This window comes from Haemaphysalis longicornis, unplaced genomic scaffold (genome assembly GCF_048455015.1).
Source record: "Haemaphysalis longicornis isolate Haplotype H1 unplaced genomic scaffold, Haemaphysalis longicornis Haplotype H1 scaffold_1, whole genome shotgun sequence".
Taxonomy (NCBI): Eukaryota; Metazoa; Arthropoda; class Arachnida; order Ixodida; family Ixodidae; genus Haemaphysalis; species Haemaphysalis longicornis.
This window is the reverse complement of record NW_027526203.1, coordinates 48,004,151-48,016,519: the sequence shown is the minus strand read 5'-3', so window position 1 is coordinate 48,016,519 and position 12,369 is coordinate 48,004,151. Positions and strand designations below refer to the sequence as shown.

General features: G+C 48.8%; 1 protein-coding gene across 1 annotated transcript; it reads right to left on the bottom strand.

The window, feature by feature from the left end:
* Nucleotides 1-5,919: 5,919 nt before the first annotated feature.
* On the bottom strand, nt 5,920-10,179 carry LOC144168137 (uncharacterized). The gene is made up of 3 exons (XM_077697205.1): nt 9,903-10,179; nt 8,559-8,952; nt 5,920-6,081 (listed from the first exon to the last, which is right to left on the bottom strand). The coding sequence occupies exons 1-3, from the start codon at nt 10,109-10,111 to the stop codon at nt 5,920-5,922; spliced, it is 765 nt and encodes a 254-aa protein (XP_077553331.1). The 5' UTR covers nt 10,112-10,179.
* Nucleotides 10,180-12,369: the final 2,190 nt, after the last annotated feature.

The window sequence follows — 12,369 nt, the reverse complement described above, 5'->3', positions numbered from 1 at the left end:
GATGTCATTACGCGGAGTTTTATTTGGCGACAGCCAACTCAAATTCATGTGCAGTTTGCGGCTGCGCTTGTTGCCGTTTGTGGAGACATGTAACATTTAGCTTCGGTGGCCACAACGCACCCCGGCTGTCCGAAGCCGTGTCGCGCTTGCGTTGCCGGCCGGCAGATTTTGCCGTTCTCTATGTTAGGGGAACGATCTAGACCGGACCGGCGCAGATCCGCAGCGGGTATGTGACAGCATCAAGGTGTGTACAGAGGAAAGACTCGCGCTATTTTGTTTGTGTGTGAAGGCGGGATGGACATCAAATGTCGCCCTGTTTGTGTTGTAGGCCCTGGTGACCCAGCTGCAGCGCGAGGTGGACCCTGCCGTGTACGTCTTCACGGTGTTGCCTCGTTGCTTCCAGTCGGCAAGCGGGAGTTCCACTCGTCGCTTGCTGAACAGGAAGCTAACGGTCACCCTGAAACGTATGCAGGACGTCTACATACTGAACGCCGAGGTAACAATGAACGAGCTCGTATAGGCCTACGTGTATGGTTTTGTGTTCTAGTGGCTACGTATAACTATATTTCTAACTTGGCCTTAAAAAATTTGAAATTGTACACAAATTTAGCCAGTTTCGCGTGGAAGTATGTGTATAGAAGGTACCATTCTGTTGTAAAAACATGTTGACCGACCACGTGCTTCGCCTGCGACGTCGCTGTGTTCTCGAAATGCATGTTATCAAACTTGCCGTACCCCCTAGCGTTTGCACTGAAGTACGTTTATAGAGTCGGAAATAGGAGCTAAAGTCCCACTTTATATGAAACTTTGGAGAAGTCCGCCTTACAAAATTAGTGATGGCAGAGTGCCACTAAATGTTTGCTACATGGTTTAATACCCCGGCTACATTAGGGTCCGAATGTCATTTGAACCAAATGGGGTGCTTCGAATGTCGTTCAGCATCCGCCGTGCTACACTACAATTTCGATGGTATTTGAAAGATTTCACAATTGCTCGCCGTGCTGTAGTGGCACTGTTGTCGCCCCGTTCCGTTTTCGTACAATAATACAACGATCAAATTTAGGAGCAGTCTAAGGCAGTAAAATGATGTCAAATTAGAAGAGGCACCAGTTTTTACTCTAATGTGGCGGCTGTCTTGAGTAGTTTTTTTTTTTTTTTTTGCGACTGACCCACTGGTTTTGAGAGTATTAAATATGTTTGTTTCATATTTTAAGTACATCAGCAGTGAACAAAGTTCCACAAGCAAATATTTTGTTTGTTTTACGTACGGAAGTATTATATCTTTTATTGCCGATCGAAGACGCTGCGTGCGAGTGCTAGAAATGGCATTTGAAATCTCGAATGTCTCGTTTGGTGCTTATTTGGCTCGAATGTCATTTTAGCCGAATGGCATTTCAAAACCTAGTGTAGCAGGGGCATAAAAAGAACTTATTTATGGCAGAGAGTCGCACTAAATGTTTGCATATATGGTTAAAAAAGAACTTGTAGTGAGCCGATGCCTTCTTCGCATTTCTTCGAGAGTCCTGTTGTTACCAAACACCAAATATCTGTACTGTGAAGTGTGCTTGCATTTGCCCTGACAGTCTGCTTGCTTTGTTGAATTTGTGCGCAGCACCGTTTCCTGAACGCGACCAAACAGCCGAAGCGGTCCCTGTTTGCCGCGGATGGATACCACGTGTCCAGGGATTGTGGCATCGACGCGATGTCCGCGATCCTTGTGAAGGCGCTGGCCAGGCGGTACGGGCGGGGCATTCTCTCGCCAGAACGAGCCAAGTACACCTGGTGCCAAGTACACCTTCTCCCGCTGTGTCCGCTGTGGAGCCAAGGGCCACGAGAGGAACGACTGCCTGCAGTACTGCTCGCCGTCCTGAGGTGCAACGAGGCACCACCGAAGGCACCACCGAAGACCATCGGCTTGTTGAAACGGCCCTTTTCAGGGCCACATATTTGCCTGCCATGCGGGATTCGCTGCAGACAACCCTTGTCACCCCGTAACCTGCTCTCTCTAGTGGTATGGTCAGCATAAAACCCTACTTGGTGAATAGGTGGTGGAGAAAACTACTTGCACATTCATTGCAGTACAGGCAGCTAACCGTGAGCATAAACATGCAGCCATGATTTGTGCTCGCCCTAGGCCGAGAGTTGCACTTTCTTATGCTCTTAATTTCGAAATTCTCGACTTGCATGTACACCTTCTCCCAAACACGAATCAAATGGTTTGTGTCATCCAGTTGATGAAGCCTCAGCACCACCCGCTGGGTGGGTCAGTGGCTAAGGCGTTGCGCTGCTGAGCACATGATCACGGGTTCGATTCCCGGCCGCAGCGGCCGCTTTTCTAATGGAGGTGAAAAGCAAAAATGCCCGTGTGTGCGAGATTTCGGCGCACGTTAAAGATCCCCAGGTGGTCAAAATTAATCCGGAGCCCTCCATTGCCTACATTGCGTCTGAGCGTTAAACCCTACAATCAATGAAGCCTCAGCGTGTCCTCTGCCTTAGGGAAATTTGCTGCTAATAGCCATGCCGCATTGTTTATTTCGGCAACCGCTGATTTGCACAGAAGACGTCACACTTGCTTCCATTTACTCAATGCTGCATGGCTGTGTCTGCTTAACACATTATTTCTGCTTGCATGCAGATACTATATATACTGTTAACCATCAGCTAACCTGAACCAAAGTAATTATGGCTAGCAATTTTGCAAGGAGTCCTCTAAAATCAGGATACAAGAATAGCAGTGCAGATGTTTGTACGAGACATGCACACTTCATTGCAGGACATCCTCATTATTAGCTTAGTAAAGTTTTCCTTCTCTCTCCTCCCCCAAAGGTGGATCCGCTGGTACCGCCGTCAGCCGGTGAGGACCAGACGCGATGTTCGCCGGTGCGGCCGATGAGGACCAGACGAGATGTTCGCCGGTGCGGCCGACGATCTGTTAAGCTGCCGGAGGCGGCCGTCGAGGAGTAGATGGGTTCGGTGGTTGCTGGATTCCGGTAGCCATTAGACGCAGGCTTGGGTACGATATAACTTGGAGTTTATGGGCAGTACTATTTACAAGAGAAATTTACAATATTTACATAAAATGGGGTAACTCGTTACAACTCTCGGCATAGCCGAAGGTACAGGGTACCTACAAACGAGAATGGACCCAAGTGGTGGATCTTAGAAGAACGCTCGGCATAGCCGATGGCGCGAAGCGCCTGCAAGAAGTAAAATCCGACCCCCGGTAATGGGGTTCCTAGCATTTATAGGATTTGGGCAGCGCCCCTGCTGGTGCGAGAGTGCACATGATGTCAGGCGGATATCCGGGCTGACATCAGGGTGACATCAGCTCTCAAAGCCCCGATTGGTCCACTACAAACAAATAAAACACACACACAAAAAAAGAACTAACCAATCGTAAACCTGTCACCCCCGCGGTCACATGACCCGATAATCTCTCTCATGCAACTCCTAGTCAGCCTTCCGCGAACGTTATTGCCACCGCTAAGCCAAGGCAAGGCCTCGGCTACACAAAGTCGCATACCGTGAGGAGCAGTCACCCCACTAGGTTGAACGGGCGGTAACTGCTCCAAAGCGAAAGCCGGACGGCTTAGAACGGTCTAGACTAACGCCTTACAGCAACGTCTTAACGTCTCGCCGCCTCGCCTTTGTCCACGGGCGCTCGCCGGCACAATGAGGAAGTCGGGGCTAATCCCCTCCCGAGGCCAAGGACGGCCGCCACCCGACCCGCGGGAAGAGCTGACCGCATACCAGCGCAACGAAGGTTCTCGGGAAGAAGCACCGCCTCCTCTCGCCGCACAAAAGGAAGCAACGCGAGGCATGCGCTCGCGGCTTCCAACTTCGCGTCTCGCCGGTAAACAAAACGAGAATTACGCAGCGGGCTTACAAGCTTTAAAATAGCTCTCTACTTGCTGCTGTTCTGCATCAGAGCTTTAAGGCAGTTTACATTGGCATGTTGTAAGCTTTACAGTGCATCTCGGAAAGCTCACGCATTCTGCAATTAAATGCAGTTGCTGCAGTGTTTTTGACCCCCGTCATAATTCTAGGCTTTGCTGCTGCTTTGGCACAAATACTTTGTTGGCCAATTTCACTTGTGTGAGCTTGCTGCATGAATATTGTCTGTACTGTACTCTTGCCGCTGCAGAGAAAGGAATGGATTCAGATGACAGAGCATGCATTTGAAGTCTGTGGGAGGGGCCTTTGTGGTGCAGTGGACAGTAGGAGACTGATTATGCACAAAGATTAGTCATAGTGACTCAAAATGGCCATGGCAACCAACCTGCACCAAGCCATTTTGCTAAGAGACTTTATTCTGTTACCTGTTCATGTGCACTGCATTCTACCATTTAGGATACCGCAAAGTTAGGGGTGTACTATGTAAGCTCCTTTTGCTTGAAAACAAGCGCCTTGATCTCTGATGTCTTGAGGTTTGTTGCCTTTTGCTGGGTTTCATGATGGTTCTCGAAACACTTACACACCACTGCATTGCACACACCCTTGATAAGCATCAGTTTCTTTCTGAATAAACAAAATTAACCACAAGGCTACCACGTTAGGACGACCTGATTGTTTGGTTGATCATTAGCGAATAAAAAAATTTTGTAACACACTCAGTGCTTATCTATCAACACACCATTAGGAATAACTGTTGAGCCATTGCTTTGACAAGGGGAGTTATCTGAAGGCGATTCCTCTTGTTGAAATGTTGGCTCCATCAAGGTTCCCATTGTGGTGCTCAAAAATTGACACAGCTGTGAAAGACCCAGAAAACCCTCGCATTTCCATCATGCAAACCATCATGAATCCCATTTTTCTTGGAATGCTGCAGGTGCACAACGAACCACCACGTGGAAATTAAGTTGCAGAAGTTCATAATCAAGCGGTACTGTTGCCAGTCTTTGTGTGCTCGTGGCAGCCTCCACCATGCACTCAATAGTTCCCATTTCTCACCCTGGCCTATATTGCTGTCTGTAGCAAAGAGATGTCTCTGAAGCAAACTTTCCAGACAAATAAATCATGTTTATTTGGATTCGTATAAATACAGTGTAGGCCCCATTGCCAAGGTAGTGTGGCAACACTCCTATTAGAGCACATCTCAAGCAATAAGGGAAACACCAACTGCAGCCCAGGCGACGCATTTCTCAACATGCCTTCAGCTCCCTCAGTGTTGCATTCACAGCTCAAAATGAAAGTTCTTGGAGCACCAGTGACTTGTCCAGTAACAGGTGCAGCAGGCAATGGGGATGGAGCATCTTCATGACAACAGGAACTTGCTGAATACAGAAAAATGAAACACATACAGCATGAGTGACCATACTGACAGGTAATAAACGAGTTTGTTCTCAGCTCGCAAAAAAGCCTAGCACATGTTTGGGGAGGAGGCGGGGGTAATGCACATCCAACTGCAGGCAAAAGTGGCGACATTCCAAGGCACTGAAAGTTTTGTAGTGCCTATGAATGTGGTATACTCCTAGCAAGCGAAAAAAAAAATGTACAGAGGCTGTAAGCGAACCTTCACATCCGTCAACGGTAGTGAAACCCAAACGTCAATCTGAGCAGGCCACGAGTTCTTTTGTAGCAAGCTTTGGCAGCATGACGAGCTGAGGAGGGTTGCAGCATGCAGTAACCGAGGACAGCCAGGCTGTAATTGCGGGGAATAAATAGGCAAAATACGATGGTGCCGTTGTGTCAAGATTACGGTGCACATTAAATAGCCCCAGGTTGTCTAAATTAGTCCGTAGCCCTCCACTATGCTGTGCTTCATGGCCCAGGTGTTGCTTCTTTTTTTTAAGATTAGACAGCGTAAGCAAAAGCAGGCATTTTCTGTTGTACAGGAGTATCTGTCCCCACAGTTGGCCTCTTCTAGCACTGCTAGTTCAGCCGTGATCAATTGTAGCAGCACCAAATCCCCCCCCCCGGCTATCCAAAAAGAACCCATGGCAGCATGCTGCCGAAGCGCGAGTGGACGGGGCTGCAGCACCAGGTGGGCCATTGTGGGCCGTGGCCCAGGGTGGAAGTCCTCTGGAGCTTAACGGGCTCAGGCAGGGTTGGGTATAATGCACCATCCCGGGGAAACGGGCACTGGATGAGGGGTGCAAGACAGGCAGTCCGGAGCAACATTTTCAGCTCCGAAACAGGCTAAGTTGACGGCATGCACACACATAAGCATGAACGCCGATTTATGTGGCAGAATACGGCACTAGCTTTCATTGTCCCGTCACCTGTTGGTCCGCGGGTGCAAGCACCGCTCCTACCAAACAGAGGCATGGGCTTGAGTTGCAACATGCTTGGGCTAACCTAGATGAACCACCCAGTCCAGTTTTCAGTCCAAAGATTACCAGCGTGGGAGGACATGCAATTTGAATGCAACTGTAGTGCATACCATAATTACAACAACACATTTATTCTTAATGATACTGCCATCTTTTACGAAACAGGAATGTGCAGGCTGAGTTTTTTAAATGAAGTATATGTTGTGCTGGTTGAAATCTGCTAATACTAGCCCGCCTCCTCGGTAGGAGCCTCCCTATCCGCCACCTGGGAGACGCGCTCTCTGAAGCAGGCAGGCTCTGCTAAGAGAAAAGTGTTCTGGCACACTGCCAGATGCAGCATAACACTGCAGCCTCACCATGGGAAGACCCCAAGACGTAATAAACAGCATCAAGTAAGATTACTTTCATAGGCTGTACAAAGCATAAAGCGCCGAGCGCACTGCATTTGCTGTATTCAATACGCGACGGTACACTTCGTCTGCCCAGGAAGCTCGCTGGCGCCGGTAAAGCCTGTGCCCGTAAGTTACCGTTCACGTTAACTCGCGCATGCGCAGTCGACTGCCGCAAACACGGCGGACCGAAACACGGCGAAAGACGGCGGACCGAAACACAAAGACACACCGTGCGCTGTGCGTCTTCCGTTTCGGTCCGCCGTCTTTGCGGCGCTTTTAATCTCTTGCAGTGATGTACCAACTCGCCAGAACCACGACTCCGCGTCGCAGTATTGTTGTAATATGGTGAATGCGCACAACTGCCACTTGCGAACGTTACCATGCTAATACGTTAGGCCTGGAAATTTGGAACAGTCGCAGCATGAAGCAAGCGGAGGTTGCTTTTACGTGCTTTTACACAGTGACGAATATACGTCGGCTCACGTTTACATTTCATTTGATTCAGTTTAGCTAACAGCAGGAAAGATACCGCCCTGCATTAATAGACCCTATGCAAAATGCGCCCCGCCATCTCACGTCGACTCCGGTAACTAGGTCCGCCATTTTGGTACGGTCGTTTGAAACCGAAACCAATTAGCAAAACATAGAAGGCGGGCATTGACCGCTCTTGGTGATAGACTACAATACCGGAGCATTGATTCGTGCCGCAGAGCACGCAATGCGGAAATACCGGTTCAAATGGAGAAAAGGTTCGTGAAGTTCCACGATTTTGAGCGAACTTTGTGACGCGAACTGTGCCGGCGCGAGCAACCTTTGTGACACGCTGGGCGCGGTGCGCTTGGAGCGAATATTTGTCGTTGGTTCGCTAAGCGCGGGGTTCCGTAGTCGCTGTCCGTATGAAATATACAGCTGTGTTGGAGTTCTGTTGTCTAGCCTTTGTATTCTAAATGAAGCCTGAGCGTGCGCTGCCTATTCACGCGACTAACAGCGGCGCTCGACCGGGAAAAAGTACCCCACGTTGCCAAAATTAGGCTGTTTCTTTACTCGTCCCTTTGGCTCTGCGCACGCTTCATTTCATTGTTAAATGGTACCGCTTAGCCCCTACACGAGCTTTTATCCTACCTAGGGCTGTAAACAAACTTTTCTTGCCGCACTACGCCGTCACGGCGCGGTTGAAAATTTCCTCTGTGGCGGGCGCGCACGGTATGGGAGTGTGTTGTTGGTTTCTTTACGTTGCATTTAGCCGCGTGTCGTTGCAGAAGTGGCGAACACAGTTTTATGATGATCTAACGATGGAAAATTCGAGCTTTTGCACTTGGTTCCCGATTTGCTGGGCTGAAAGGTTTGTTGTAACGCCAAGTTAACTTGGTGCCCATTGTCATTCCAGCAACGATGTATTTACTGTCGAATATTTTGCGACTAAAATACACTCACTCCTCTAGTTTGTCACATGCTGCAGGCATGCCTCCGACGTAATGATAGTGGCCATTCATGTAGGTAGCTGAGACAATTTTCAAGTTTTATTCAAAAAGAAAAAAGAAAACGGCCACAGTTGCATCAGGCCGCCGCGCATCAGATTTAGTGCTTTTGCGTTTTTGTGGATATAACTGTAGATAGAAATGGAACAAAAAGAAGCATTCGCGCACCCCTGCATGTCGCGGTCTAGTAAACACGACGTTGCCCAGCCTCTGCGTGCTTGCGAGATGACCACGGCGAAATGTGGCATTAATGCTTGCTGGTAGCTCATAGGTGACCCTTCAGGTGCCATGCCAGTCCTTGTTGCTGTCACTGGGGGGGGGGGGGGGGGGGGAGGAGGAGGGGGAGGCCAGCACAACTGGGGCAAAAAACTAATTCCCAAGGCTACCAAGTTTTCTCCCAAGCGCCTGCAGGGCACTTTGTTGCTGCTCGTATTGCTCCTGTACTCGACGTGCATCGAACAGACGCATTGGAAAGGGAAGGGAGGGGCCATTTTATCGCGGGCTTCTCCAGTCAATGTTTTGGACACTCGCTGGCTTGATACCCTCCTGTCTCGAACGTCCCCACTGTTGTGGCAGCTCAGTGCACGCAAGCTCCGGTGGCGCCTCTTAAAACCTTCGGCTTGCAAGAGGGCGAGTAGGTGCACAGCAGCCAGGATGTGACTCCATGCTCCACTGCAACCCGCCGGGCACTCGCACGATGCCTCCCCAATCGCCCCACTGTCCGTCTCAAAGGTGAGGCACACAACATAGGGCCGGCCACTTTTCTTCTGGGAGCGAAAGCAGCTGCTGAGCACATGGATGAGGCCCAACCTGCAAGAACAGAGAGAGTATCAGTAAATAACACTCAGGGAAGAACAGGACTAGTCCGCTACAGTTTATGGTAAAGGGACAGAGCAGAAAGCAGTGGCCGCAAGGAACAGACTCAAAATGACCAGATTTTGTGTCTTGCTTAACACTGTTGCAAGGGCAATAATCTGCACCTCAAATAGCAATGATGTCAAAATTGTTTGTCAAGTTCGAGCGTGCAAGTATCTCTGCATGCTTTGTTAATGCATTTTTCAAGAGAAGGAAGGTTAACATTTAAAAACCTCAGTGTGGGTAATGATGTCTACCAGTACCCGCATAATCGTGTTCGTCATAACTTAAGCAAGCAATAATATGATTATCTGGAATTCACTTCCAGAATCTTTCGAGATAAACAGGTAAACATTCGGGCTATACCGATGACCCATCGAATTAAAAAAAATCTTCTAGTTCAGTGAGTTCGAGCTAACGAGGTTTTACTGTATTATCTATTCGTGCACACAAAAAACATGCGCTTTAGAAACAAACACAACCACCCCACCACCAAAAAGGGAGAAGAAAGACACACAAACAGATTTTTGCGCAGAGCATGCGCAATAAATAATGAACACACACAAAAAAAGAAAACTCAAGGCGTATGTGCGCTTTTGTAGTTGACTTCGCCGCAAAGCACGATTGCTTTGCGGCACACGCGCGGGCGGATGACCGTCACGGGAAACGGCCGCAACCTTTCCTTAAACATCTTCGCCAAAAATCATCCCGTAAATTCCATGTACAGCATTTGAAAACACCTAATCCACCCACTAGCGGTACGGTCTAGCGATTGTCTCTTTCAGGGTTACTGCAACAGGGTCGCCGCTACGCATTTGCGTGGTAAACAACAATGAACAAAGTGCTCTACAAATGCTCATACCGGTTAACTCGCGTCAAGTAAAAACAAAGAAGGATTTACTTACTGCGAGTCGCACGTGTTTGTCCGCACCGATGAAGGCGAGCAATGCGCCTCGGTGGCTAGGCGGCATGCCCTGCTTCGCTGCCGCTCGGATGGGTCTTTGGCGCGGCACCCCGAGTGGTATGAGTCTTCAGACACACTCGGCAGCGCAGGCAAGTCCTTCGTCCACAATCCGCGGTCGAGAGCCGGAAAACACCGTCCAGTTTGAGCCATACCGCGTTACCGTCACCTACTCTTCCACAGTAAACAATACGGGACTTCCCGATCGGCGCCCGTACCAATATGGCCGACGGTCTCGTTTACATCAGTGTTGTTAGATCACCAAGCAATTTCGCATAGGGTCTATTGCACCGTCGCTGAGCGTGGACTTGATACTTGATAGGCCTACGTTGAAGCCTAACCTAATTTTCTAACACAGTCACAAATAAAACAATGAAGTCATCGTTTCTATCTAACACAAATGTCCATTCAATTAAATACGAATGTCTCTTCGCTCATATTTACATTTTCTTACTTCTAAACGCTGCTCACAGCTATTCAAGGTCACGTGCGATAAGAGGCCTTAAATCACTGGGCACAATACTAGATGAAGCGGATTAACGCAGGCGAAATAAAAGCAAATATTCCAAGTTTTCTTACCTTCAGCGCTGCCGAATACCCGTTGCACAATCTCAGCGTCGAAATCGTGCATCGCTCTGTGGTGGACGAGGTTATCAAAAGTTGCAACGCGGTGACCGCATTTGTCACACTTCATGTGGCTTTTTGAGCTTGCCCCCTCTTTGTGGTGCACGTTTCTCTCGTGTTTAAGCATGTCTTTTCGGTGCGAAAACACCTTGTCGCAGTAAACGTTGGTCAGAGCAGCGCCAACGATCCTCATCGGTGGGAGCAGCACTCGACGAACCCGCCATGCCGAAGAAAAATAAACATGCCGCAAAACGTCGGAGGTCAAACAGCGCGTCTTTCTCCCAATAGGGACCGGGCGGCCGTTGTATGGCACCACCGTCGTTTCAGCGAACAGCGCCGCCCGTGGCGAACCGCTCGTCAGTGGAATGCCGGTGGCGCTCAGCGCAGCGTAGTTGTGCATGGCTTTCTTTCGTTTTTTTTGCGGTGCGGCTTGCAAAGCGAACTAACCCCACGTGCATTTTTCAGATCGGTAAATCTTGAGTGTGGATGTGATGTTTACGAGGCATGCCATGTGTGTTATTTACGCCCATACTCAGTATTTACAAATAGCAGACGACGCTCAATGCGCCAAGCTGGAAGTCAAGCTGGAAGTGAAAGTTCGTTGCTTCATGCAATTTTTTCATGCCTGCATGCAGTTTCGCTAATCGAGGAGTATATTGCCGCTAAATGCTCCCACAAACCCGTGTGTGCAACCGATCTAGGAATGCTGCGGCGCTGGCCTTTGGCAGTTGATGACGAAACGGCGCCGACGTCGTGCACAAGCGAAAGATAAAGTTGGAGGGTGTCTTCGAAGATTTACCTCAAAACAGAAATTGTGACGGACGACGCTTCCGTATCTTCATTACCTACGGCTGAAACGTGTTTAATTTCACAGAAATGCTCTTACTACAGTCATCTGGAATCATTGATAGAATAAATACCGCATGATAGAAGAATGTTATTGCTTGTCGTGGAGAAGCATTGCTTTACAAGAATTGCAATGGTTGCTGGCTAGTTGGTAAATGGTTTTTCAAAAAATAATTCCTGCGTGGCTGAAGGACGCACGACAGGAGGGTGCCCGAAACCTGTACTCAGCTTCACAACTGAATGCTGCGGTCGGTTTACAAGCTGCTACCTACGCTTGAAAAATCATGCACACCTCCGTCTAACGACGATGATGGTTTCGATGACGATTTCGCACGAAGAAAGCTTTGTGTTCAACCACCATAATCATTAGACCGAGGGCTAGATGATTTTGCTGTTTAATTTTGAACTTCCATGCCCCCTCTCCAAATCTAAACTTTTTCCAGCGTGTCGGAAATGTGTCTGTGGTGGAGGACCCGCGGGCTCATGGACCTATATTTGAGGCAACTAATCGTGCGTTTTTGGTGTCTTCACCAGGCATTACACGATTTTTATAGGTACTCTGTAAAGAATACTTAAGCATTAAAAAACACCGGCTGACGTTAACATTGCCACATTTTTTAACTATCGGTGCCAGCCTTTATTCTACGCAGGGGGTAAAACGGGAAGGGGAGGAGGGATGGTTTGTAGCTTGGGCTGTTGAGTTGGTGAATAACTTTGGCTCTTGATAAAATGACCACCACAAACGTGGGATTTCCACTTCGGCTTTCAGGCTCCCATGCTGTCACAGTGTCGCTCACCAAAACTGAAGGTACAAAGATCACGGTTACAGAAAGTGTAAACTACCGCAACACTTCTACGGCTACACGGTAATCCATCGCGTATGCAGGTGCCTTTCTATTTAAAGCACACGTATCGAGGTATCCCAGCGCTAAGGCTGGCGT